The sequence below is a fragment of the Trachemys scripta genome, chromosome 1 (assembly GCF_013100865.1).
Source record: "Trachemys scripta elegans isolate TJP31775 chromosome 1, CAS_Tse_1.0, whole genome shotgun sequence".
Lineage (NCBI taxonomy): Eukaryota > Metazoa > Chordata > Testudines > Emydidae > Trachemys > Trachemys scripta.
The window spans coordinates 341,090,536-341,116,790 of record NC_048298.1 but is presented as its reverse complement, the minus strand read 5'-3'; the positions used below and the strand labels follow the sequence as shown (position 1 = coordinate 341,116,790).

The 26,255-nt window shown below is 45.0% G+C and overlaps 2 protein-coding genes across 2 annotated transcripts; both read right to left on the bottom strand.

Moving 5' to 3' along the window:
- Positions 1–1,209: 1,209 nt before the first annotated feature.
- On the bottom strand, positions 1,210–2,181 carry LOC117885907 (olfactory receptor 52E4-like). The gene has a single exon (XM_034787484.1). It carries the CDS (start codon positions 2,179–2,181, stop codon positions 1,210–1,212), a length of 972 nt encoding a protein of 323 aa, XP_034643375.1.
- Positions 2,182–12,175: 9,994 nt separating this feature from the next.
- On the bottom strand, positions 12,176–13,099 carry LOC117885830 (olfactory receptor 52D1-like). Its single transcript, XM_034787361.1, has one exon. It carries the CDS (start codon positions 13,097–13,099, stop codon positions 12,176–12,178), a length of 924 nt encoding a protein of 307 aa, XP_034643252.1.
- Positions 13,100–26,255: the final 13,156 nt, after the last annotated feature.

The window sequence follows — 26,255 nt, the reverse complement described above, 5'->3', positions numbered from 1 at the left end:
CTCCCATTCTGATGAGCAGAAACTGCCAGCTAGATTGCGACCTTGTATCTAAAAGGCTGCTTTCCAAATAACTCTGAACTATGTGATGTTGTATTCTATTAATTCAGAGTGGTTGAGTGTATACCCTCTTGTTGCAATTGGCATCATCTGAATGTGGGGTAAACACCCCCAAAATCCAGAGTAATACATTCCAGTTCTCAAAAACACAATTTCATAGTGTTCGCTGATAATCTCTAGTAGAATATCCTCAATTCCTGCAGCACTCTTCCTATATGAGCAGTTTCCAAAAGGAACATTTGGTTTATTCTCCAGGCTTTCTGATGGATTGGGCATAGAAATATCAGGTACATTTTGCTCCCTGGATCACTGTACATGTAATTCAAAAGTTTAGCACTGTAGTTGCATTCTTTGTCTTTGGTTATAAGAAAACAAAGCTTCAGTTCATCAAACTGAATCAGAACAAAGCTTCAGTTCGTCAAATGGGGGAGGGATAGCTCAATGCTTTGAGCATTGGCCTGCAAAACCCAGTGTTGTGAGTTCAATCCTTGAGGGGGCCACTTAGGGATCTGGGTCAAAATCAGTACTTGGTCCTGCTAGTGAAGGCAGGGGGCTGGACTCAATGATCTTTCAAGGTCCCTTCCAGTTCTAGGAGATAGGATATCTCCATAAATCTATTTAAAACTCATTAAGAACCCTGTTCAAACAGGCTCTAATTAAAAGCCATCTTGTTTCAGAAAGCTGCAATATCTTCTGGTAGTCTAGAATTCATGGAAATGGTGAGTGACAGGTTGTGTATAGGTGGGAGCAGATGGATGATACTGAAAGAGAATAGGTTACAGAGTAGCAGCTGTGTTAGTCTGTATCCACAAAAAGAACAGGAGTACTTGTGGCACCTTAGAGACTAAAACATTTATTAGAGCATAAGCTTTTGTGGGCTACAGCATCCGAAGAAGTGGGCTGTAGCCCACGAAAGCTTATGCTCTAATAAATTTGTTAGTCTGTAAGGTGCCACAAGTACTCCTGTTCTTTTTGAAAGAGAATAGGTGATGGTCAGAAAAATGAGGACCAGAGCGAAGTGTGCTTCGCGATGCACTGATAAAGTGTTAGACATGAGGAGCTTCTCACACTCTCAACTTTCACAATGCTAAGCTCATCCAAACTGGGAGAGAGCATCGTTGATTAACTGGGAGGTAGTCTTTCCCCCTTTTGTCATGAATGTTTAAAGTCAGTGGCCCCAGGCGATTGCCTTCTGCAGCTGTATTTGTAAACTTTGTCACAAAGCTCTTTGGTTTTGACCCCATAAATGATAGGATTGAGCATAGGGGTGACAGCGGAATAGAGGTTGGCCAACATGACGGTTATGTGGGGAGCAATGCCCTGACCAAACCGGTATGTCAAGGTGGAGAAGATGAAGGGAGGATAAAACATCAACATCACAAAAATGTGGGCTGTGCAGGTGTTGAGGGCTTTCTGGTGGGTTTTCTTTGAGGATATTCTGAAGAGGGCCCTGGTGATCAGAACATAGGACAGGGCAATGAGGGGCAGGTCTAACGCAGTGAATACAATCACTATCACCAAGGCGTACATCCTGCTGACTGTGGTGTCCCCACATGAAATCTTTGCCACAGCCATGTGATTGCAGAATGTGTGTGGGATAATGCGGTTGGCACAGAATGGCTGGCTGCTCAGGAGCAGAGGCATAGGCAGAATAACAAGAACAGCTCTTATCAAACCCACTAGCCCTAGTTTAGCTATTCGATGGTTGGTGAGGATGGTGGTGTATCTCAGAGGGTTACATATGGCAACATAGCGGTCGAAGGCCATTATCACGAGGATGGATGACTGCATAGAAGAAATCGCATAAAGGAAGAACATCTGGGTGAAGCAGCCACCCACAGTAATGCTGTTCAAATTGAACCAAAATATACACAGTTCTTTTGGCACAATGGAGGTAGAGGTGACAATGTCTACGAGCGCCAGCATGCAGATCAGCAGATACATCGGCTTGTGGAGGTCCTGCTCTTTGCTTACAACGAACAGAATTATGAAATTTCCCAATAGGCTGATAATGTAGAACACAGATAAAGGGATTGAAATCCAGATGTGGGCAGCTTCCAGGCCAGGGATGCCTGTTAGGAAGAATGTTGAAGGGTCAAAGTGGGAGAGGTTGAAAGCTGCCATGATGCGGTCGATGTGTTGACAGGAATCCAATATTCTCAAGGTGCCTATGAAGGGAGAGAAGCACAGAGAGGGGGGTTACACACTTTATAACAAATAGGTATGGTGAATATCTTATAGTTATTTACAATCCAGAAACGAGGGTGAGCAGTGACAGGGCAACATTTACATATGGCATCAGATGTTTTAGGTCCAGAGAAGTTGTCAAAGGAAGCTAACAAGCCAGGTGAATGGGAAAGATGATGGCAGATGAACTTCAAGGTAAATAACTGCAATGTGTATGGCCATTGTTGGGAAAAGCATGAACTCCTCAAACACCTAAAAAGTTTGTAATTAATCTATGAACTCAGGACAGGGACCTGGGCATCATGGTACACAAGCTCTGTGAATATATACCCAAAGTGCAAGCAGAGACAGAAAATGAAGAAAATATTGGGATCCAGGAGGAGTGGAATGGAGAATCATACTGAAAATACAATGTCATGTGCTCACTAAGTCAATGTTTCACTGTCCGCTAGACTCTTCTGTGTACTACTGGGCACCCCGTCTCACAGGATATTGAAGAACTAGTGGGAAATCAGTTATTGTTCTGGGCTATGAGTTCGTGCTCAAAGGAATGGGAATGAAGGTTACAAGGGTCTTTGTTTTTCAGGCTACAGGTCTGCACCTCTCTTACTTTTCCAGTGTCTTTTGGTGAGACACTTTCTTGTAGGCACCCAGCTTTGTCTAAGACATAAGTTACGGGTGTTAACTGACAAGAGACATTCAGCTGCTAACCCTTCTCATGCCTGAATATCAATGAAGTTTGCTAATGAAACAAAAAATTGGGGGATCATAAATAAAGAAGAGGACAGGTCACTGATTCAGAGCATTCTGGATTGTTTGGTAAACTGGGTCAAAGCAAAAAATGCATATTCTAATATGGCCATGTAGATATATACACCTAGGAAGAAAGATTGTAGGCGATCCTTACGTGATGGGGGACTATTGTGGGAAACACAGTGATTTTGAAGAAGATTTTGGGATGTGAAGGGACAATTAGCTAAACATGAGCTCCCAGTGTGACCCTGTGGCCAAAATGGTGAATGTGATCCTGGGATGATAACCAGGGGAATTTCAAGGAAAGGGAGTGCAGTTATTTTACCTCTGTATTTGGCACTGGTGCGACTGCTGCTTGAATCCTTTGTCCAGGTCTGGCATCCAGGATTAAAGAGGGATGTTGATACACTGAAGGGGATTCAGAGAAGAATCAGAAGAATTAGTAAAAATTTAGAAAACCTGCCTTATACTGACAAACTCAAGACATGATAACAGTCTGTAAGTACCTGCATAGGGAACAAATATTTCATAGTCCTTTCAGCCTAGCATACAGAGGTATAACATGATCCAATGTCTGGAAGTTGAAGTTAAAAATATTCTGACTCAAAATAAAGTATACATTTTCTAAACAGTGAGAGTAATTAACCACTGGAACAATTTACCAAGCGTCTTGGAGGATTCTTCATCCCTGAGAAAGGTCGGCTTTCTCCTAAAAGATCTGCCCTAGGAATAATTTTGGGGGTATGTTCTACAAGCCTGTGTTATACAGTCAAGATGATCACAATGGTCCCTTCTGGCCTTGAAATCTCAAACATGTCTCCAGGAGTCAGGTGGAGGCATTTTTTTCTATTCATGACCATTTTGAATTTAGCCCCATGGGGAGAAATTCTCATGTGACTGTGGTGCCTTCGAAGCATTACATTATGTGTGTGTTTCACGAGCCTGAGGAATCCCGTGAGGCACTGTAGGGATGAACATTTTAGGTGAGAAAAATAATAACATGAGCCATGAAATCTCTGTATTTAGGAATAAATGTATAACCCTTGCCAATATTGAATGACAGAGCTGGGTGGCAAATGGTACCAGAGCATCACTTCTTTACTGTCTCTGTCCCAGTGGCACATTACTTCAGTCTGCTACCAGGGATTCCTGTTCATGGCGGCTGTACTTATCTAGACCCCATATTTCCCAGAGTTGCTGCTCTTATTATAGAATGTGCACGCTTCGCAGCTTCCAAGTTGTTCCTGTGTAGCAGTCCTTGAAGCATCCTACGGTGTGCATGGGTGTAACAAGAGAAGCTGCCCAGGTGCCTGTCTTGGCATTTACCACTCATGAGATTTCTCACGAGTAAGACACAGTCACTGATTACTCTGCAGCCAAGGGAGCAGGTGTGACGGGAGGCACCTCACCCCTGCAGAGGAAGAGCTGTGGGGAGTGTGAGGAGGCTTGGAGGTTGTGCGAGCCAGGGATGACCAGGGACCATGGAGAAGATAGTGGAGACCAGTGTGCTATTGGAATCAGGGCAGCCTGTGACGGGGAAGGAGGGTACTGACAGGGGGATCAGAGTATGATGGGGAATTGAATCAACTGATGAGCAAAGATCAGGCATGTCACCGGTGAATTTACATAATAAACATTCAACAACAGCCATTGGAAACAACACTGAGTAAACAGAATCTGACAACCCCGCCATCCCAAACACACTCTGGGCCAAGGAAGGTCCCTCCCTTCCTCCATAACCCTCAGTGCTCCTCACCTGCCCATATACACCCCGATCCAGACCCCAGAACCCCCAGTGTTGTGCATTAGGTGGGATGTGCATTCTCTATTTCATCAGGCATTCGGACTCCATACCACTGTGATCTGGTTACTGCACATCCCTTCCCCTCCTTGCAGCACACACACACACTGTGCGTTCCTGGAACTCCCCCGGTGAGATTTCCAACCCCAATTGGTTTGCTCTAAACCAGAAATATGCTTTTCTTTTTACTGCCTTTTGGTTGTTCTTGTCTTCTCTGGAGCCAGAGATGCCAGGGCACGGAGACAGCAGATCCCTCCTCCGCCCCACAAAAGAATTGTAATTCTAATTGTTCTGAACCTCTAAGCCTGTGGGTTTGAGATTTCAGGAACTCTCCTGTCAGTTTTTATTTGGTCCAAATGAGCTCCCCCACCGTTAGAGGCCTCTGGAGGATTCAAGTTGAAATCACTGGAGGCTCATGGCCAGTGTAAATCAGGCCATTTATTTAAGTCCCCACATGTGGATTTATTGTGGTCCCATTGGGGTCAATATTTCACCCTTTCATCTGTTTAACTTTCGGCTCTGAGCTGCGAAAAATACGGCTTCTGTTCCTGCTACAGAGGGCCTATTCTGTTAAAGTGCTGAAAGAATCTGAAGGAAATCCCCAGTTCATGGGGCATTCTCAGCCCTGCCATGAACAATGGGGATTCCAAAAGACGTGGGCCCTGATTTTGCTTTCAGGGAGGCCAGTGTCAATTTGGAGTGACCCACTGAAGAAACACTGAAGAAAGATTGTGAGAGCAGAATCTGGCCAGTGTGTGGCCCATCCTTGTTGTGAACCATCTGATAACAGAGATCTTCACTGCAAAAGCCTTGGCTGCACAGGGCAGTGAACTTGCTGAATTGGAAAACTTGAGTGAACCAGGGGAAAATCCACAAAAAAACCAAAAAGGACAGTTCTGAGACAGATAGAGGGATACAGAAAGTCTAAACTATTTCCAATTCATTTGCAGTTCTAATTTTACTTGGTAAATTACTTCATTTTCTGAGAGTATTAAACAGTCCAAGTTTCCATATTTTGAATTCTTGTGCAGATGGTTCTTGACTTGAACCCTGGAATGCTTCCTGAGCCCTTACCACTAACTATTACGCAGAAACAGGCAACTTACCGAACTCCCGCTCAGCAGAGAGAGGAAATCTTACAATGGCAGGAAAGCAGATCTCTGAGAATCAGTGTATGAATCTCACATCTGACACTTGGCGTGCTGGACAGGGAACTTTATAATTTCCCTGTACAATCCCAGTGGACTCTCAGGTTGGGCAGAGTCCCAAACAATTCCCTCGGATCCATGAGCAGCGGGAAGAGCAGAAATTGGACCCTGGAGAACTTTAGCCTGAGAGCTTCCCTTGGGAATGAAAAAATGATTCACCAAAACCAGGGGCTCAGATTGTCAGGGAAAATTAAGTCTTGCAGATTGTTCAGCCTAGAAATTGATGATGGCTTTTTTTCTGTGTGTAATGTACTGCCATCTGCTCTATGTTTGGGAATGCTGCCACAAGATATGGAACCAAAAACCATTTTCAATTGATGGTAGCAGCGTACCATTGCATGCTTCCCATGAAGTTGTAATAAACAGTCGATCAGCCTCTTTAAATTCATGGGCACCCTATGGAGGCCAAATGTCATTTATACTGAATTGATGCAAGTCGAAGGGCATGGAAAAGGTTTTCTTCTCTCAGGATTCTGACATAAAAGTTCCTTGCCAGTATTCCTTTGTGAGGTCTGAAGTGGATACATATATAGCAGCTCTGAACTGTTCTAATAGTTCTTCTCTTCTCTGCATCGATAAGCATGAAATTTCAATACTGTGTTGATCTTTCCAAAATCAATGCAGAAATGATTTTTTCTATCCTGCGTCAGAACTAGTACCATGCGTTTCTCTGCTCACTCTTTGATTCCTTCACTCCCAAGGCCAAAATGACCTGGAGTTCATCTCACAAGGTATCCCATATTTTATGGGGGATGCAGCCATGGAGTTTGCCAGATGTGTTGCCCTGGGGTCATTTCAGTGTGGTGATATTTTAAATAGGTATGCCCTGCTGGGGCGCGAATACAGCGGTGAAGGAAAGAACATAAGAACAGCCGTACTGGGTCAGACCAAAGATCCATCTAGCACAGTATCCTATCTACCGACAGTGGCCAATGCCAGGTGCCAAAGAGGGAGTGAACCTAACAGGCAATGATCAAGTGATCTCTCTCCTGCCATCCATCTCCACCCTTTGACAAACAGAGACTAGGGACACCATTCCTTACCCATCCTGGCTAATAGCCATTAATGGACTTAACCTCCATGAATTTATCCAGTTCTCTTTTAAACGCTGTTATAGTCCTAGACTTCACAACCTCCTCAGGCAAGGAGTTCCACAAGTTGACCGTGCACTGTGTGATGAAGAACTTCCTTTTCTTTATTTTAAACCTGCTGCTTATTAATTTCTTTTTGTGGCCCCTAGTTCTTGTATTATGAGAATATTTTGGGTTCTAGAGCATATGAATGTGATAGTTTGTCACCCCTGGGCCACGGTAACTGCTGCACCCCCTAATCACCGAGCAGGGCTGGCCCTTTTCCACACCACTTTGCTGGTGATTCATCCTCTCCAGGCCCTGTTATCACCCAAACCAACAGCAGATGGCGCCAGAAACCCAAAACGAGCTACCTGAGCGCTTACCTAAGCCTCCCAAGTACAAGCAGCAGCCATCAGACATTAGAGGGCTTTCCCTTCACCCTCTCACCTGAGTCTTGTCACACAGACAGAAAGCAGAGCAGAAGTCCCAAGTGCAGGCAATGTGATGCTTATTCATGTTAGTGTCCCGCAAGCATGGGTACCATAAATCTGACACCGTAGGACTTTATTTCCCAGTGTCTCGACCTCCCCCCTTCTTGGCAGGCATAATTGTCGTCTCTGTTCCATTATACTAACAAAGCCATATGGCCAGGCAGAAACAACACAGTGTCTTTCTCCTTTTGTCACATGCTTTGGCATATGATATAAGAGTATACAGATATAAGAGTATCAAAAATCAATTGGGCAAACAAGACCCAAAATTCTATCTCAGGCAAAGATACTGGCCTGAATCTTACATAGTCACTAGCACTTCTAACATTCCACCTGATTTTTGTTTCTCTTTTCTTCTGGGACCGTCCTGCCCAGGTGTCATGGGAAAAGCATAAGGCATATGGTGGCACATTTCCTGAAAGGGCCAGGTATCAAGGTGGAATGCGTTGGTGCTCCATTTACCCCACTACCCCCTGTGCAGTATGATGTCCTGCACCTTCCCTCATACGCACATACTGCAAATTTTCAAAGTAAAGTTCCAGACTTTCCACAGCAATGGGTCTGAGAAGGTTGGATCCGGGTTATCTGTTACACTGTGGTGGAGGGCCTACACGGCTTTATGTGTTACAATTAGCAACTGTGCTTTATGGATCTGTGCCCTCCTTAAACACCACAGTACACATTGCACAATTAGTATATGTAATAATAGGCCAATAGCCATAATATTCCACAGTCACACTGAGAGCTCTGACCATTGAAATAATCTGGGCCACCATCAGAAGCACTGCTTCTCCTCTTTGAACGGGGTTGGCTGTTCCATTAAGCTGTTCCTCCAGGTTTTGCATATTTTTGTTCATATCATGAGTCCACTGAATATCCAAAGAGAAATGGGGTATTGTCCTAAAACAGCTTAATGAATTGGTATGGAATCAGTAGTATGCACCACTTTGCACAGCTATGAGTTCCACAGATCTATTTGTGCACCAAGACAGTGTGTAGATGTGTGTAATTTGGCCAGATGCTGGTAGAATTCTACCCCCAATGTTATAGTACTGAACTGTGCTCATTCCCAGCAGAAAACTCCATTCCCCATATGCATTACACCTAACTGTCCACCTCTTGCAACATTGGGTCTGCTCCTCCATGGCCATCAGTGAGGGACCACATCCAAATATTTTCCCTGGACAAGCAATGCTTTAGTTGAATTATTTTCCAATTTATTCCAATCCACCCTCCCCATCTATCCCCTAAGGTTTCCAATGAGCTACCCCCATTCTCATTACTCCCATGAGGCTCATGGGGACCACCTTAGTTGCCATCCCATTCCAAGGTATCATGGTAACTATTACACAGGTGCTAGCCCCACAGGTCGGGGATTTCATTTTTCCATGCGGATGTATGAGGTTCATCAATGGCTATTAGCCAGGATGGGCAAGAATGGCGTCCCTAGCCTCTGTTTGCCAGAAGCTGGGATTGGGTGACAGGGCTTGGATCATATGATGATAACCTCTCTGTTCATTCCCTTTGGGGCACCTGCGATTGGCCACTGTCTGAGGACAGGATACTGGGCTTGATGGACCTTTGGTCTGACCCAGTATAGCCGTTCTTATGTAATAGCGACATGGCTGGGCCCAGGATTCCTGGGAAGCTGAAGCCCCAGTCTCATTCTGGTCACTTAGGACTGGGGCTAGCGTTTCCTCACTCCGGGGTACTCTCTTCATACTGGATGCTTCCCTAACCCACTGTTCACTAATAAAATATATTTGGTTTGAACTTAATGTAAACAGCAACTGTAAAATTATAAGCTAAAAATGGGAAAGGTTCAATGTAACAAGCAGCCTTGGTCTGTGGGCATGGGGACATCACGAACAGCTGTCCCTGGGATGTAAGGAAAGTTCGCAGTCTGTTCCTCACACATCCCAGGCCTCCTGCCCAGGCCTCGGCTGAGCTGCAGTGAGACCCTGGGGCAGACACTTGCTCTGGCAGTGGCCTCATGCCCTGAGGGTCTAGGTGGCAGGACTCTTCTCCCCAGCAACTGCCCATCCCATATCCAAACTTCTCAGTCCAGCCTTCAAGGCCCTCATGCCTGGTGACCTCTCCCTGTGCCAGTCCTCTGCCCATACCCCACCTTGCTCTCCTCACTTCTCATTGTGCTTTTTTTTTTATTCACACATTCATCTGTGTATCAGATAGCAAATAAAAGCTTCCATGACATACCTACTATAGATGTGATTTTTTTAAAAAAAGATACAAGCCCCAGCAGGAGTTTGTCCACATTAGCAACAAATCTATGAGATGACACTGAAATTCAGAGACAAAGCCCCAGTACTTGATTGTATCTCGGTTGATGGTTGGCAGGTGTTTCAAAGAAAAAAATGGTGAATAATAGTGTTAAAAATAGCCCCAAAGGAGCTCAAAACTTATGTAGTGAAAAAACATCAATGACATTATTAGATTATTTATTTCTAATTGCATTCAGTGATGGTAGAAAGTCACCATATTATGTGTTGAATGAGTTTGTTAAAAGACAACCTTTCAGCCTTGCTGTTTTTGTCAGAAGTAGCATGCTTCTTCTGCTTGTCATGCATAAGAGCAGTGACCATGTACGGGGAGACTTTGGCAAACCAGTAAAGTGCCTAAAACCACTATGGCTTATTGTTAAAAGCAGCCTAGTCAGCAAGCTATAAATTGGCCATTCAGCAGTCTCAGCTTGGCCAAGGCAGGAGGGGAGGGGGTTTTAGGTGCCACAGAAAGGGCAGCTTGACCCTGCGTCCTTCCTGATAAGAATTGTGTAAAAGTTGCTGACACATGCATTTGAAAAGAGCAGGATGTACCCTCAGGAATGTCTATTGGGGTCTCAAGGCTGCAGGCTCTGGAAAGACCGACATCTGGTTAATCAATAATCAGAAGGAACCTCTTGCTTGAAACTGCTTACTTAACAAGGTTTCTTTAAGGGCCATGTCATTCTATTACTAATGTATAAATAAGGGGAAAAGGCTTGAGATAGTGGGACTCTTCAGGGGGGACTCTTCAGGACTGGTCTCTCCCTCTGGATGCATCTGGTGTTTCCCACCGGCAGACGGGCTGCCACTGTGCCACGCGAGAGCTACACTCAGCTTTGGTAATTATCGCAGGTTGGGGGTGTTTTACTAACCCGTTGCAGATGTGTAAGTGCTTCAGACTAGTAAAGTTTAGCTTTAAGAGAAAGCACTCTTGTGTTATCCTGTGTATGCTATCTATCTATCGGTCAGATGGCCGTGTCTCCCCTCATTTATTTCCTGACACCTCCTCGCACAAAGTAAAAGTTACCAAGAGCTTTGGGTTGAAAGAAGCCCGGGTAACAACCAGTGCAAACATTTTCTCCATTGATGCAAACTCTTCACAACAGATTTTGCGTCCTTGCCTTTAAGCCCTAAGATGAGGAATGTTTTCTAAAAGTTCCCCTTGCATCTTGTTGCATAGGTGTTTTTAGTCAGGTTCCTCTGAGAAAACAGTCTTTCATCTGGAACCTTACTGAGTAATTAACAACAGATTTGCAGTGGCCAGTTGCTCAGCCGCTGGGGAGAAAGGGTATGAGGGAAAAGGTCTCTCAAGTTGACTTCAAACGACTGCTCCAAAGTGCACGGTAGTAGCTAATCTTTTAGAAATTTTACAAAATCCATAGTGACCCCACTGGACCAACCCTATTCCTAACTTACAATAAACTTCTAATACCACATGCATCTAGACTCAAGATTTTCATTCATTTATATTCTTCAATTCTGACTTATTTACTTGTCTGTCCACTGCTCATATTCTGATTAGGAGAAACTGCGAAATAGATTTTGACCTTGCATCTAAAAGGCTGCTTTCCAAATAACCCTGAACTATGTGGTGTTCCATTTTATTAATTCATAGCAGTTGAGTTTATAATCTTTTTTTGCAATTGGCTTCAAAATGTGGGTTAAACACGCCTCAAATCCAGAGTAATACAGTGCAGTTATCAAACAAACAATTTCACAACTTTCACCAATAATCACCAGTAGAATATCTTCAATTCCTGCATCAGTCTTCTTGTATGAGCAGTTTCCAACAGAAACATTTGGTTTATTCTCCAGGCTTTCTGATGGATTGGACATAGAAATATCAGGTAAATTTTGCTCACCGTATCACTGTACATATGATTTAAAAGTTTACCACTGTGCTTGTGTTCTTTGTCTTTGGCTATCAGAAAACAAAGCTTCAGTTCATCAACCTCATTAAGAACCCTGTTCAAAAAGGCTCTAATCACAAACCATCTTGTTTCAGAAAGCTGCAATATCTTCTGTTAGTCTAGAAGTCATTGAAATAGCGAGTGACAGGTTGTGTGGAGGCGAGGGTTGATGGGTGATACTGAAAGAGAAGAGGTGATGGTCAGAGAGAGGAAAGTGAGCACCAGAGAGATGGTGCTTCGTGATGGAGTGATAAGATGTTAGATATGAGGAGCTTCTCAGACTTTCAACTTCCACAATGCTAAGCTCAGCCAAACTGGGACAGAGCATCCTTGATTAACTGGGAGGTAGTTTTTTCCCCCTTTTGTCATGCATGTTTAAAGTCAGTGGCCCCAGGCGATCACCTTCTGCAGCTTTATTTGCAAACTTTGTCACGAAGCTCTTTGGTTTTGGCCCCATAAATGATAGGATTGAGCATGGGTGGGACAACAAAATAGAGGTTGGCCAACATGATATGAACGTGGGGAGCAATGCCCTGACCATACCGGTGTGTCAGAGAAGAGAAGATGAAGGGAAGATAAAACATCAACATCACAAAAATGTGGGCTGTGCAGGTGTTGAGGGCTTTCTGGTGGGTTTTCTTTGAGGATATTTTGAAGAAGGCCCTGATTATCAGAATGTAGGACAGGGCAATGAGCGTCAGGTCGAACCCAGTGCATACAAGCACTACCACCAAGGCGTACATCCTGTTGACTGTGGTGTCCCCACATGAAATCTTCGCCACAGCTATGTGATCGCAGTATGTATTTGGGATAATGCGGTTGGCACAGAATGGCTGCCTACTCAGGAGGAGAGGCAGGGGCATAACAATGAGAACAGCTCTTATCAAACCCACTAGACCTAGCTTAACTATCCGTGTGTTGGTGAGGATGGTGGAATATCTCAGAGGGTTACATATGGCAATGTAGCGATCAAAGGCCATTGTCACAAGGACGGCTGACTGCATAGCAAAAACCGCATGAAGGAAGAACATCTCGGTGAGGCAGCCACCCACAGTAATGTTGTTCAGATTGAACCAAAATATACACAGAGCCTTTGGCACAACAGAGGTAGAAATGCCAATGTCTGTGAATGCCAGCATGCAGATCAGCAAGTACATTGGCTTGTGCAGGGTCTGCTCTTTGCTTACAACAAACAGAACCATGAAATTTCCCAATAGGCTGATAATGTAGAACATAGAGAAAGGGATGGAAATCCAGATATGGGCAGCTTCCAGGCCAGGGATGCCTGTTAGGAAGAATGTTGAAGGGTCAAAGGGGGAGAGGTTGAAAGCTGCCATGATGCGGTCGATGTATTGACAGGAATCCAATATTTTCAAGGTGCCTATGAAGGGAGAGAAGCACAGAGAGCGGGGTTACACACTTTATAACAGATAGGTATGGTGAATATCTTATAGTTATTTACAATCCTGAAAGGGGGGTGAGCAGTGACATGGCAACATTTACAGATGGTATCAGATTATTTAGGTCATAGACAGTTCAGGGAAGTCATCAGAGGGAGCTAACCAAGCCAGGTGAATGGGGAGCATGATGACAGATGAACTTCAAGGTCAATAACTGCAACATGTATGCCCAGTGGGGGGTGGGGGGAAGCACGAACTCCTCTGTCATAGGTTTCACCCCCACTCTGAACTTTAGGGTACAGATGTGGGGACCTGCATGAAAACCCCTAAGCTGATTTCCCAGCTTAAGTCAGTATGCTGCCACCACCAAATAGTTTAAACAAATGTTTATGGGAAAGTTATTTGGAAACTTTTCCTTCCCCCTCCCCACCAATTTCCTGGTAAACACAATCCAAAATCCTTGGATCTTAAAACAAGGAGAAATTACTTATCCTCCCTTTCCTGGCAGGATTTGAGTCTAATTTTCCTTTCCCTCACCAATTTTTGTTGAGTCCAGATCCAATCCCCTTGGATTTTGAAACAAGGAAAAATTAATCAGGTTCTTAAAAAAAAAGACTTTTAATTAAAGAAAAAGAAAGGTGAAAGGAAAACCTCTGTTTGCATAATTGGGAGAATTAAATTGTTTTTTTTTTAAGTCTTAATTAAAAAAAGAAAGGTGAAAGGAAAACCTCTGTGAGATTTACATGCAAGGAAATCTCACAGACAACATATTTAAAACACAGAGGAGTTCCCTCTGGGCAAAAACCTTAAAGTTACACAAAAGAAAAACTCAAGTTAATTCTTCATCTTATGCAAAAGAAGTTACAAAAGAAAATAAACATAATCTAATACATTCCTTCTCTAATACTCACTACCCTGTTTGATTTCTGGATCTTTTCACTCCAGCCCACTTACAAAACAGAACAAAGGACAAAGACTTCCCTCCTTTCTCTTTGAAACATCTTGTCCCTCCGTTGGTTCCTCTGGTCAGGTGTCAGCTAGACTATTTAAACTTCTGAACCCTTAATAGGTAAAAGAGGAATTAACCCTTAATTGTCTATTTATGACATCATCAAACACCCAAAAACGTTGTAATTAAACTATGAACTCAGGACAGGGACCTGGGCATCATGGTACACAGCTCTGTGAAACCGTACCCAAAGTGCAAGCAAAGACAGAAAATGAAGAAAATGTTGGGATCCAGGAGAAGTGGGATGGAGAATCGTACTGAAAATACAATGCCATGTGGTCACTGAGTCAATGTTTCACCATCATTTATACTATTCTGTGTAGTACTGGTCACCCCTGTCATAGAAGATATTGCAGAACTAGAGGGAATCAGTTATTGTTCTGGACTATGAGTTTGTGCTAAAAGGAATGGGCATGAAGGTCACAAGAGTCTCTGTTTTTAGGGCTACAGGTCTGCACCTCAGCTACTTCTCCTGTGTCTTTCGGTGAGACACTTTCTTGCGGGCACCCAGCTTTGTCTGAGACATAAGTTACGGGTGTTAACTGACAAGAGACACTCAGCTGCTAACCCTTCTCATGCCTGAATAATAAAACTAATTCACCAATAAAAAAAACTGGGACTTTTCAGCTTGGAAAAGAGGAGACTAAGGGGGGATATGATAGAGGTCTATAAAATCATGAGTGGTATAGAGAAAGTAAACAAGGAAATGTTATTTACTCCTCATAATAAAAGAACAAGGGGCTACCAAATGAAATGAATGGGTAGCAGGTTTAAAACAAATATGAGAAAGTATTTTTTCACACAATGCACTGTCAACCTCTGGAACTCTTTGCCAGATGGTATTGTGAAGGCCAATACCATAACAGGATTCAAAAGGGAGCTAGATAGATTCATGGAAGATAGGTCCATCAATGGCTATTAGCCAAGATGGGCAAGAATGGCATCCCTAGCCTCTGTTTGCCAGAAGCTGGGATTGGGTGACAGGGCATGGATCACTTGATGATAAGCTGTCTGTTCATTCCCTTTGAGGCACCTGCCATTGGCCACTGTCAGAGGACAGAATACTGAGCTTGATGGAGCTTCGTTCCAACCCAATATGGCCGTTCTTATACTCTGAATATTGATGAATTTTGTTGATGACACAAAAATCGGGGGATGATAAATAATGAAGATGACAGGTCACTGATTCAGAGCAATCTGGATTTTTTTGTAAACTGGGTCAAAGCAAACAATACATGTTCTAATATGGCCATGTAGATATATACATCTAGGAAGAAAGAATGTAGGCGATCCTTACATGATGGGGGACTCCCATGGGAATCACAGTGATTCTGAAGATGATTTTGGGATGTGAAGGAATAATTAGCTGAACATGAGCTCCCAGTTTGACCGTGTGGCTAAAACAGCCAATCTGATCCTGGGATGATAACCAGGGGGATCTAAAGGAGAGGGAGTGCAGTTATTTTACCCCTCTTTTTGGCACTGGTGCGACTGCTGCTGGAATCCTGTGTCCAATTCTGGTGTCAGGATTAAAGATGGATGTTAATACGCTGAAGAGGATTCAGAGAAGAATCACAAGAATTAGAAAAAGCTTAGAAAACCTGCTTTATAATGATAGACTCAAAGATCTCAATCTATTTATTGTAATAAAAATAGTCAAGGGGTGACTTAATAACAGTCAGTAAGTACCTGCATGGGGAACAAATATTTAATAATAGTCCTTTCAGCCTAGCATACAGAGGTGTAACATGATCCAATGTCTGGAAGTTGAAGTTAAAGAAATTCTGACTTTAAATAAAGTATACATTTTTTAAAGGGTGAGAGTAATTAACCACTGGAAGAACTTAGCAAGGGTCTTGGAGGATTCTTCATCACTGAGAAAGTTTAAATCAAAGTTGGATGTTTCCCTACAAGATCTGCTCTAGGAATAATTTTGGGTTGTTAAAGGGCCTGGAGGATGGGCAAAGAATTTCTTTCCATGGGCCACCTGTTGCTTCCAGGATTCCCAGCGGGGCGCGGGGGGTGGGGAAGGGGCGGGCGCTGAGGATCCACCGGCCCCTCCCCCGTTTCCCCACCCCTTAGAGCTGCAGAGTGGCCAGCCACAGGTGGTCACTCACAGACACACCTGCACGCTGGGCAGTTAAGCTGAGTTCCGGAGTCTTCCTGCTGCCGCTTTTTGAGAGGCCGCCAGCAAGGTAAGGGGGGCTGCTGCAAGCTCTCCAGGGCTGCCCGGTGGGAAGGGCAAGGCAATTTGTCCCGGCTCGGGCCCGGGCCCTGCAGGGGCCCCCGGCCCCACGAGGATGCTAGATCGCAGGCCCTGGTTCTCATGGGAGACTTTAATCACCCTGATATGTGCTGGGAGATCATAAGGCGGTGCACAGACAATACAGGAAGTTTTTGGAAAGTGTAGGGGACAATTTCCTGGTGCAAGTGCTGGAGGAACCAACTAGGGGAAGAGCTTTTCTTGACCTGCTGCCCACAAACAGGGAAGAATTAGTAGGGGAAGCAAAAGTGGATGGGAACCTGGGAGGCAGTGACCATGAGATGGTCAAGTTCAGGATCCTGACACAAGGAAGAAAGGAGAGCAGCAGAATACGGACCCTGGACTTCAGAAAAGCAGACTTTGACTCCCTCAGGGAACAGATGGGCAGGATCCCCTGGGAGAATAACATGAAGGGCAAAGGGGTCCAGGAGAGGTGGCTGTATTTTAAAGAATCCTTATTGAGATTGCAGGAACAAACCATCCCAATGTGTAGAAAGAATAGTAAATATGGCAGGCGACCAGCTTGGCTAAACAGTGAAATCCTTGCTGATCTTAAAAACAGAAAAGAAGCTTACAAGAAGTGGAAGATTGGACATATGGCCAGGGAGGAGTATAAAAATATTGCTCAGGCATGCAGGAGTGAAATCAGGAAGGCCAAATCACACTTGGAGTTGCAGCTAGCAAGAGATGTTAAGAGTAACAAGAAGGGTTTCTTCAGGTATGTTAGCAACAAGAAGAAAGTCAAGGAAAGTGTGGGCCCCCTACTGAATGAGGGAGGCAACCTAGTGACCGAGGATGTGGAAAAAGCTAATGTACTCAATGATTTTTTTGCCTCTGTCTTCACGAAAAAGGTCAGCTCCCAGACTGCTGCACTGGGCAGCACAGTATGGGGAGGAGGTGACCAGCCCTGCGTGGAGAAAGAAGTGGTTCGGGACTATTGAGAAAAACTGGACGTGCACAAGTCCATGGGGCCGGATGCACTGCATCCGAGGGTGCTAAAGGAGTTGGTGGATGAAATTGCAGAGCCATTAGCCATTATTTTTGAAAACTCCTGGCGATCGGGGGAGGTTCCGGATGACTGGAAAAAGGCTAATGTAGTGCCCATCTTTAAAAAAGGGAGGAAGGAGGATGCGGGGAACTACAGGCCAGTCAGCCTCACCTCACTCCCTGGAAAAATCATGGAGCAGGTCCTCAAGGAATCAATTATGAAACACTTAGAGGAGAGGAAAGTGATCAGGAACAGTCAGTATGGATTCACCAAGGGGAAGTCATGCCTGACTAACCTAATTGCCTTCTATGATGAGATAACTCACTCTGTGGATGAGGGGAAAGCAGTGGATGTGTTATTCCTTGACTTTAGCAAAGCTTTTGATACTGTCTCCCACAGTATTCTTGCTGCCAAGTTAAAAAAGTATGGGCTGGATGAATGGACTGTAAGGTGGATAGAAAGCTGGCTAGATCGTCGGGCTCAACGTGTAGTGATCAATGGCTCCATGTCTAGTTGGCAGCCGGTTTCAAGCGGAGTGCCCCAAGGGTCAGTCCTGGGGCTGGTTTTGTTTAATGTCTTTATTAATGATCTGGAGGATGGTGTGGACTGCACTCTCAGCAAGTTTGCAGATGACACTAAACTAGGAGGTGTGGTAGATACACTAGAGGGTAGGGATCGGATACAGAGGGACCTAGACAAATTAGAGGATTGGGCCAAAAAAAACCTGACGAGGTTCAACAAGGACAAGTGCAGAGTCCTGCATTTAGGACAGAAGAATCCCATGCACTGCTACAGACTAGGGACCGAATGGCTAGGTAGCAGTTCTGCAGAAAAGGACCTAGGGGTCACAGTGGACGAGAAGCTGGATATGAGTCAACAGTGTGCTCTTGTTGCCAAGAAGGCTAACGGCATTTTGGGCTGTATAAGTAGGGGCATTGCCAGCAGATCGAGGAACGTGATCGTTCCCCTTTATTCGACATTGGTGAGACCTCATCTGAAGTATTGTGTCCAGTTTTGGGCCCCACACTACAAGAAGGATGTGGAAAAATTGGAAAGAGTCCAGCGGAGGGCAACACAAATAATTAGGGGTCTGGAGCACATGACTTGTGAGGAGAGGCTGAGGGAAGTGAGATTCTTTAGTCTCCAGAAGAGAAGAATGAGGGGGGATTTGATAGCTGCTTTCAACTACCTGAGGGGGGTTCCAAAGAGATGTTCTCAGTGGTGGCAGATGACAGAACAAGGAGCAATGGTCTCAAGTTGCAGTGGGGGAGGTCTTGGTTGGATATCAGCGGCACTGCTACGGGTACCCGCATGGCCCCACAGTATGCCAACATTTTTATGGCTGACTTAGAACAACGCTTCCTTAGCTCTCGTCCCCTAACGCCCCTACTCTACTTGCGCTACATTGATGACATCTTCATCATCTGGACCCATGGAAAAGAAGCCCTTGAGGAATTCCACCATGATTTCAATAATTTCCATCCCACCATCAACCTCAGCCTAGATCAACCTACACAAGTCGTCCATTTCCTGGACACTACTGTGCTAATAAGCGATGGTCACATAAATACCACCCTATACCGGAAACCTACTGACCGCTACACTTACCTACATACCTCCAGCTTCCATCCAGGACACACCACATGATCCTTGTCTACAGCCAAGCTCTAAGATATAACCGCATTTGCTCCAATCCCTCAGATAGAGACAAGCATCTACAAGATCTCTGTCAAGCATTCTTAAAACTGCAATACCCACCTGCTGAAGTGAAAAAACAGATTGACAGAGCCAGACGAGTACCCAGAAGTCACCTCCTAAAAGACAGGCCCAACAAAGTAAATAACAGAACACCACTAGCTGTCACCTTCAGCCCCCAACGAAAACCTCTCCAGCGCATCATCAGAGATCTACAACCTATCCTGAAAGATGATCCTTTACTCTCACAGATCTTGGGAGACAGACTTGTCCTCGCTTACAGACAACCCCCCAACCTAAAGCAAATACTCACCAGCAACCACACATCACTGAACAAAGCCATTGACCCAGGAACCTATCCTTGTAACAAACCCTGATGCCAACTCTGTCCACATATCTATTCAAGTGACATCATCATAGGACCTAATCACATCAGCCATACCATCAGGGACTCGTTCACCTGCACATCTACCAATGTGATATATGCCATCATGTGCCAGCAATGCCCCTCTGCCATGTACTTTGGCCAAACCGGACAGTCTCTCTGCAAAAGAATTAATGGACACAAATCTGACATCAGGAATCATAATACTCAAAAACCAGTGGGAGAACACTTTAACCTGTCTGGTCATTCTATGACAGATCTGCGGGTGGCTATCTTACAACAGAAAAACTTCAAAAACAGACTCCAATGAGAGACTGCTGAGCTGGAATTGATATGCAAACTAGATACAATCAACTCAGGATTGAATAAGGACTGGGAATGGCTAAGCCATTACAAACATTGAATCTATCTCCCCTTGTAAGTATTCTCACACTTCTTATCAAACTGTCTGTACTGGGCTATCTTGATTATCACTTCAAAAGTTTTTTTCTCTTACTTAATTGGCCTCTCAGAGTTGGTAAGACAACTCCCACCTGTTCATGCTCTCTGTATATGTGTATATATATCTCCTCAATATATGTTTCACTCTATATGCATCCGAAGAAGTGGGCTGTAGTCCACGAAAGCTTATGCTCTAATAAATGTGTTAGTCTCTAAGGTGCCACAAGTACTCCTGTTCTTTTTGCGGATACAGACAAACACGGCTGCTACTCTGAAACCTGTTTCACTAGGAGGGTGGTGAAGCACTGGAATGCGTTACCTAGGGAGGTGGTGGAGTCTCCTTCCTAGGAGGTTTTTAAGGCCCGGCTTGACAAAGCCCTGGCTGGGATGATTTAGTTGGGAATTGGTCCTGCTTTGAGCAGGGGGTTGGACTAGATGACCTCCTGAGGTCCCTTCCAACCCTGATATTCTATGATTCTATAAGATTGTGTTGTCTTCCCCCCTCCCCCCTCAGAGCCGCAGGATGTCCAGCTCAGTTGCTGAGCTCCAGCCTCCAGGCTACTGGCAAGGGGAGGGGGCTGCAAGTTCCAGGGCCATGGGGGGGGGGGAAATGTGTGGGGCAATTTGCCCAGGCCCCGCCTCCCCGCATCCCCCAGCTTAGAGCATTGTGCATTGTGTAGTTTGGGGAGTGCAGCTGTGTAGTGGGGACGAGTGTCTATAGTGTGTGCGAACAGAGTTGTGTGTTGCGATGTGGCTGTGTAGCAGGGGAGTTGTGTGGCTGGGAGAGGGTCTGCACAGTGGTGGGTATGGTGGGGCTGGGAGGTTGTGTGGAGCAGGGAGGGAGTGTTGGTTAGAGTGCAGGGGAGTTCGAGGTGGTGGGGGGTGGGTGGATAGGGGTCGGGATGGTCAGAGGGCAGGGAACAGGGGGATTAAATGGGGGAAAGGGTTCTGGGGGGCAGTCAGGAAGGGGCAGGGGTTGGATGGGGTGGTGGGGGGCAGTCAGGGGCAGGGGTTTCAGCGGCAGTCAGGGACAGAGAAAAGGGGTGGTTGGATGGGGCAGGGGTCCCGGGGGGCCATCAGGAATGAGAGGAGGGGTTGGATGGGGAAGCAGGAGGCAGTCAGGGGACAGGGAAGGGTGGTGGATGGGGCAAGGGTTCCAGGGGGGGCCTGAAGGAACATGGGGGGTTGGATGGGGCAGGAGTCCCGGGGGTAGGGGGGGCATGACCCCCTCATGGGGTGAGGAGGAGGGAACAGGTCGTTAATTTTTTAGCAGCTCATCACTGAGAGAAGGACCCGCCGCCGAAGTGCTGCCAAAGACCTGGAGTGCCACCAGGTGAGTCATCCCTGTCAGGGCCCCGTCGAAACTATTTGAATTGGGCCCCGTACTTCCTAAAGCCGGCCCTGGCCAGCGTAAGTATCTCTTCCTCAAAGCAACACAAAGCTTTAACATATTGCAGCCCTGAGAAACCCAGACACACCTTCCTGAGGCAGCTTTTCCAAGATGGCAATTGCTGATGTCACTACAACGTTGTAGTGGGGTTGCTCAGGGGAGGAGGGATGGTCCACATGCCATTACAGTCTGAGACACCCCCTACCCCAGGAGGTCTCGTTATGCCTCTCTGGTCTGTGCATTACGTGGGATGTGCATTCTCTATTTCATCCAGCATCCGGACTCCGTACCACTGTGATCTGGATACTGCACATCCCTGCCCCTCCCCGCAGCACACACACACACTGTGCATTCCTAGAACACACCTGGTGAGATTTCCAATCTCAGTGGGTTTGCTCTAAACCAGAAACATGCTTTTCTTTTTACTGCCTTTTGGTTCTTCTTGTCCTCTCCAGAGACAGAGATGCCAGGGAACAGAGAGACCAGATCCCTCCCCCGCCCCACAAAAGAATTGTAATTCTAACTGTTCTGAACCTCTGAGACTGTGGGTTTCAGATTTCAGCAACAATCCTATCAGTATTTCTTTGGTCCAAATGAGATCACCCATCGTTAAAGGCCACGGGACGACTCAAGTTGAAGTCACTGGAGGCTCATGGCCGGTGTAAACCAGACCCACTGAAGACAGAATGTGAGAGCAGAATCTGGTCAGTGTGTGGCCCATTCTTATTGTGAATGCTCTGGTAACACATATTCTCACTGAGAGGCATTGGCTGCACATCCTGACAGGGCACCTTAGAGACTGATGAAGTGGGTTTGAGCCCACAAAAGCTTAGGCCCAAATAAATTTGCTAGTCTCTAAGGTGCCACAAGGTCTCCTCGTTGTTTTTGCTGATACAGGCTACCACAGCTACCACTCTGAAAGAAAGTCTAAACCATTTCCAATACATTTGCAGTTCTAATTTTACTTGGTAAATCACTTCATTTAATGACAGCACTAAAGAGTCCAACTTTTCATATTCTTAATGTTTGTGCAGATGGCTCTTGTATTGGACCCTTGAACACTTCCTGAGCCCTTAGCACTAACTTTAATACAGAAACAGGCAACTCACCGAAATCCGGCTCAGCAGAGAGAGGACATCTCCTTACAGCGACAGGAAAAGCAGAGCCCTGAGAATCAGTGTATGAATCTCACATCTGACACTCGGCGTGCTGGACAGTAAACTTTATGATTTCCCTGTAGAATCCCAGTGGACTCTCAGGTTGGCCAGGGCTCCCAGACTATTTCCTCAGCTCCGTGAGCAGTGGAAAGAGAAGAAATTGGACCCTGGAGAACTTCAACCTGAGATCCTCCCCTGGGAGTGAAGAAATGATTTGCTGATACCACGGGCCCAGATTGTCAGCGCAAACTCAGTCTTGCAGACTGTTCAGCCTAGAAATTGATGATGGCTTTTCTTCTGTGTGTAATTTACTACCATCTGCTCTATGTTTGAGAATGCTGCCGCAAGATACGGGACCAAAAACTATTTTCAATTGATCTTAGCAGTGTATCATTGCATGCTTCCCATGAAGTTGTAATATCCAGTCCATTAGTCTCTGCAATTCACTGCCACCCTATGGAGGCCAAATGACATGATAATGAATTGATGCACGTTGAAGGGAATGGAAAAGGATTTCTTCTCTCAGGTTTCTTATATAAAAGGTCCTTGCCAGTATCCCTTGGTGAGGTCTAAGGTGGATACATATATAGCAGCTCTGCACTGTTCTAATATGTCTTCTACTATCTGTATCGATAAGCATGAAATTTCAATACTGTGTTGATCTTTCCAAAATCGATGCAGAAATGGGTTTTTCTATCCTGCGTCAGAATTAATACCATGGGTTTCTCTGATATATCTGGATTTTTGTTCGGTCTACAGTCTCTCCCCTGCACTTGTGTAACAGGTGCCTGGATGCCTAATTTGGGTTCTGGAGCATATGAATGTGATGGTTTGTCACCCCTGGTCATGGGAACTGCTGCACCCCTCTAAACACCCAGCAGGGCTGGCCCTTTTCCACACCACATTGCTGGTGATTCAGCCTCTCCAAGCCCTGTTATCACCCAAAACAACAGCAGATAGTGCCACACACCCAAATTGAGTTACCTGAGAGTTTACCTAAGCCACCCAAGTACAAACAGCAGACATCAGACATTAGAGGGCTTTCCCTTTACCCTCTCACCTGATTTTTGTCACACGGACAGAAAGCAGAAGACCAGAAGTCCCAAGTGCAGACAATGTGATGCATATTCACGTTAGTGTCCAGCAAGCATGTGTACCAGAAAACTGAAACCGCAGAACCTTTTTTTCAGTGTCCCAACCTCCCCCCTCCTTGGCAGGCATAATTATCTTATTTGTTCCATTATACCAAGAAATCCATCTGGCCAGGCAGAAACAACACACACAGTGTCTTTCTCCTTTTGTCACATGCATCGGCATAAGACATAAGATTATATAAATATAAGAGTATCAAAAATCGATTGGGCAAACATGAGCCAAAATTCTATCTCAGGCAAAGATACGGGCCTGAATCTTACATAGTCACTAGCACTTTTAACACTCCACCTGAATTTTTTCTCTTTTCTTCTGGGACCTGCCTGCCCAGGTATCCATGGAAAAGTATAAGGCATATGGTGGCACATTTCCTCAAAGACACAGGTATCAAAGTGGAATGTGTTGGTGTTCCATTTGTCCCACTACCCTCGTGCAGTATGATATTCTGCACCTTCCCTCATATAGGCACGTTTTGAAATTAGAGATCCAGATTTCTCATAGCAATGGGCCTGAGAAGGTTGGGTCCAGGTTATCTGTTACACTATGGTGGAGGGCCTACATCGCTTTATGTGTTACAATTAGCAGTTCTGCTTTATGTATCTGTGCCCTCCTTAATAACCACAGTACACATTGCACAATTAGTAAACGTAATAATAGGCCAATAACCATAATAATCCAAAGTAACACGGAGAGCCCTGACCATTGCAATATTGTCCATCCTCTGGGCTACCACCAGAAGCATTGCTTCTCCTCTTTGGACAGGGTTTTAACACCATTCTAGAGAATATATTGTAAAAGTGTCCAATTGTTGGCTGCTCCATCAAGCTGTTCCTGAAGGTTTTGCATGTTTTTATTCATATCATGAGTCCATTGAATATCCAAAGAGAAAAGGGGTATTGTCCTAAACTAGCTTAATGACTTGGTATGGAATCAGGGAGTATGCACTGCTTTGATTGTTCACAGCAATGAGTTCCACAGATCCATTTAAGCACCAAGCCAGTGTGTAGATGTGTGTAATTTGGCCAGGTACTGGTAGAATTCTACCCCCAAGTGTTATAGTACTGAACTGTGCTCATTCCCAGCAGAACACTCCATTCCCCATATGCATTACACCTAATTGTCCACCTCTTGCAACTTTGGGTCTGCTTGTCTATGGCCATCGGTGAGGGGGCACATCCAAATATTTTCCCTGGATAAACAATGGTTTCGCTTAATTATTTTCCAGTTTACTCCATTCCGCCTTCCGCATCTATTCTCTAGTGGGATCCAGTGTGCTCCCCCATCTTCTCATTACTCCCATGAGGCTCATGGGGACCACCTTAGTTGCCATCCCATTCCAAGGTACTACGGTAACTATTACACAGGTGCTAGCTACACGGGTTGAGGATGTTATTTTCCATGCGGATGTAAATGTTTTTGCAAGTGTGGATAAATATTTGCTAGCTTCATGAGTTAAAGCTGAAGGGCATTGTCCCACCCATGTGTCCCTCATGACATTCATTAAAATTGCTAGTTGAACATTTTGTATCCCCATACACACCTCCCACCATATTAGCCTTCTGAAGCCATCCCCCACCCACGTTGCAAGATCTCCTGTTCATTTTGTTAACCACAGGTTTACCTCTGGTGCCTCTTCTACCCTGTTGCGATTGCTGACAGCTGCTGTGCCAGTAGTTCATTGATTTGCTGCTGCAATTTCACATTTTGGTACATCAGTTGTGTTAGAAGAAAGGAGCAGGTTGACACAGAGAAGGCTTTGAGTACAGGACTCTTTATTGTGATACTTGTTCCCCTCGATCCAATTGGCGAGTAAGCACTGGATTAGTTACAGCATACTCTTTTTATTTAGGTTAGTATGTAAATGCCTACTTTTGCTACAACACCCCCAAACCCTAATTAAGTAATAGAAACACCCACACTATGATTATACCCACCCCATCGACTGATTACAGCAGTACGCACATTATACACACATCTTTACCTTGAAAATACATTTCTTTTCAGTAATTGGTTGCTACAAGTTCCCTTAATCTGCAGTTCTCAGGGACAGGAGGAAGTGGCCATGATCCAGGGCTTGCTTATGTAGCTGGGAAAGAAGGAAGGGAGAGATAACACTATTTTTACCTAAAGGGTATTCTTTAGACAACTATATTTTTCATGCAGCTGCAACATTTATTTATCCCCAACAAGCTGAAGGGGAGGGCAAAGAATGACACTTATCTATCAAGTGAAGAAACGGTGCCTGCCTGTGACTCTATTCCCTAATACCATACCAGCACACCAGCACTCTCCCAGGTCTCTATTTAACCTTTACATATCCCCAAAAATTGCTTTGTTACCTAACTGTCCCCCAGATTCCATACACCCAACTCTGTGTTCCCTGCTGCCGTGTGTTTACGGTGACAATTCCATGTGTGTCACCTCACCCACCAATTACATTGATGCTTCAATCCTTAGAATAATACAATCATAGAATATTAGGATTGGAAGAGACTTCAGGAAGTTATCTAGTCCAACCCCCTGCTCAACGCAGGATCAACACCAACACCTAAAAACCCAGGGGTGAGGTCTGTGCTCACTTTGTAACCAATTGGTTAGTATATTATTCTCAAG

Coding starts and splice junctions, on each gene's coding strand:
- LOC117885907 (XM_034787484.1), bottom strand. CDS start 2,181: ATGGCAGCTTTCAACCTCTCCCACTTTGACCCTTCAACATTCTTCCTA.
- LOC117885830 (XM_034787361.1), bottom strand. CDS start 13,099: ATGGCAGCTTTCAACCTCTCCCCCTTTGACCCTTCAACATTCTTCCTA.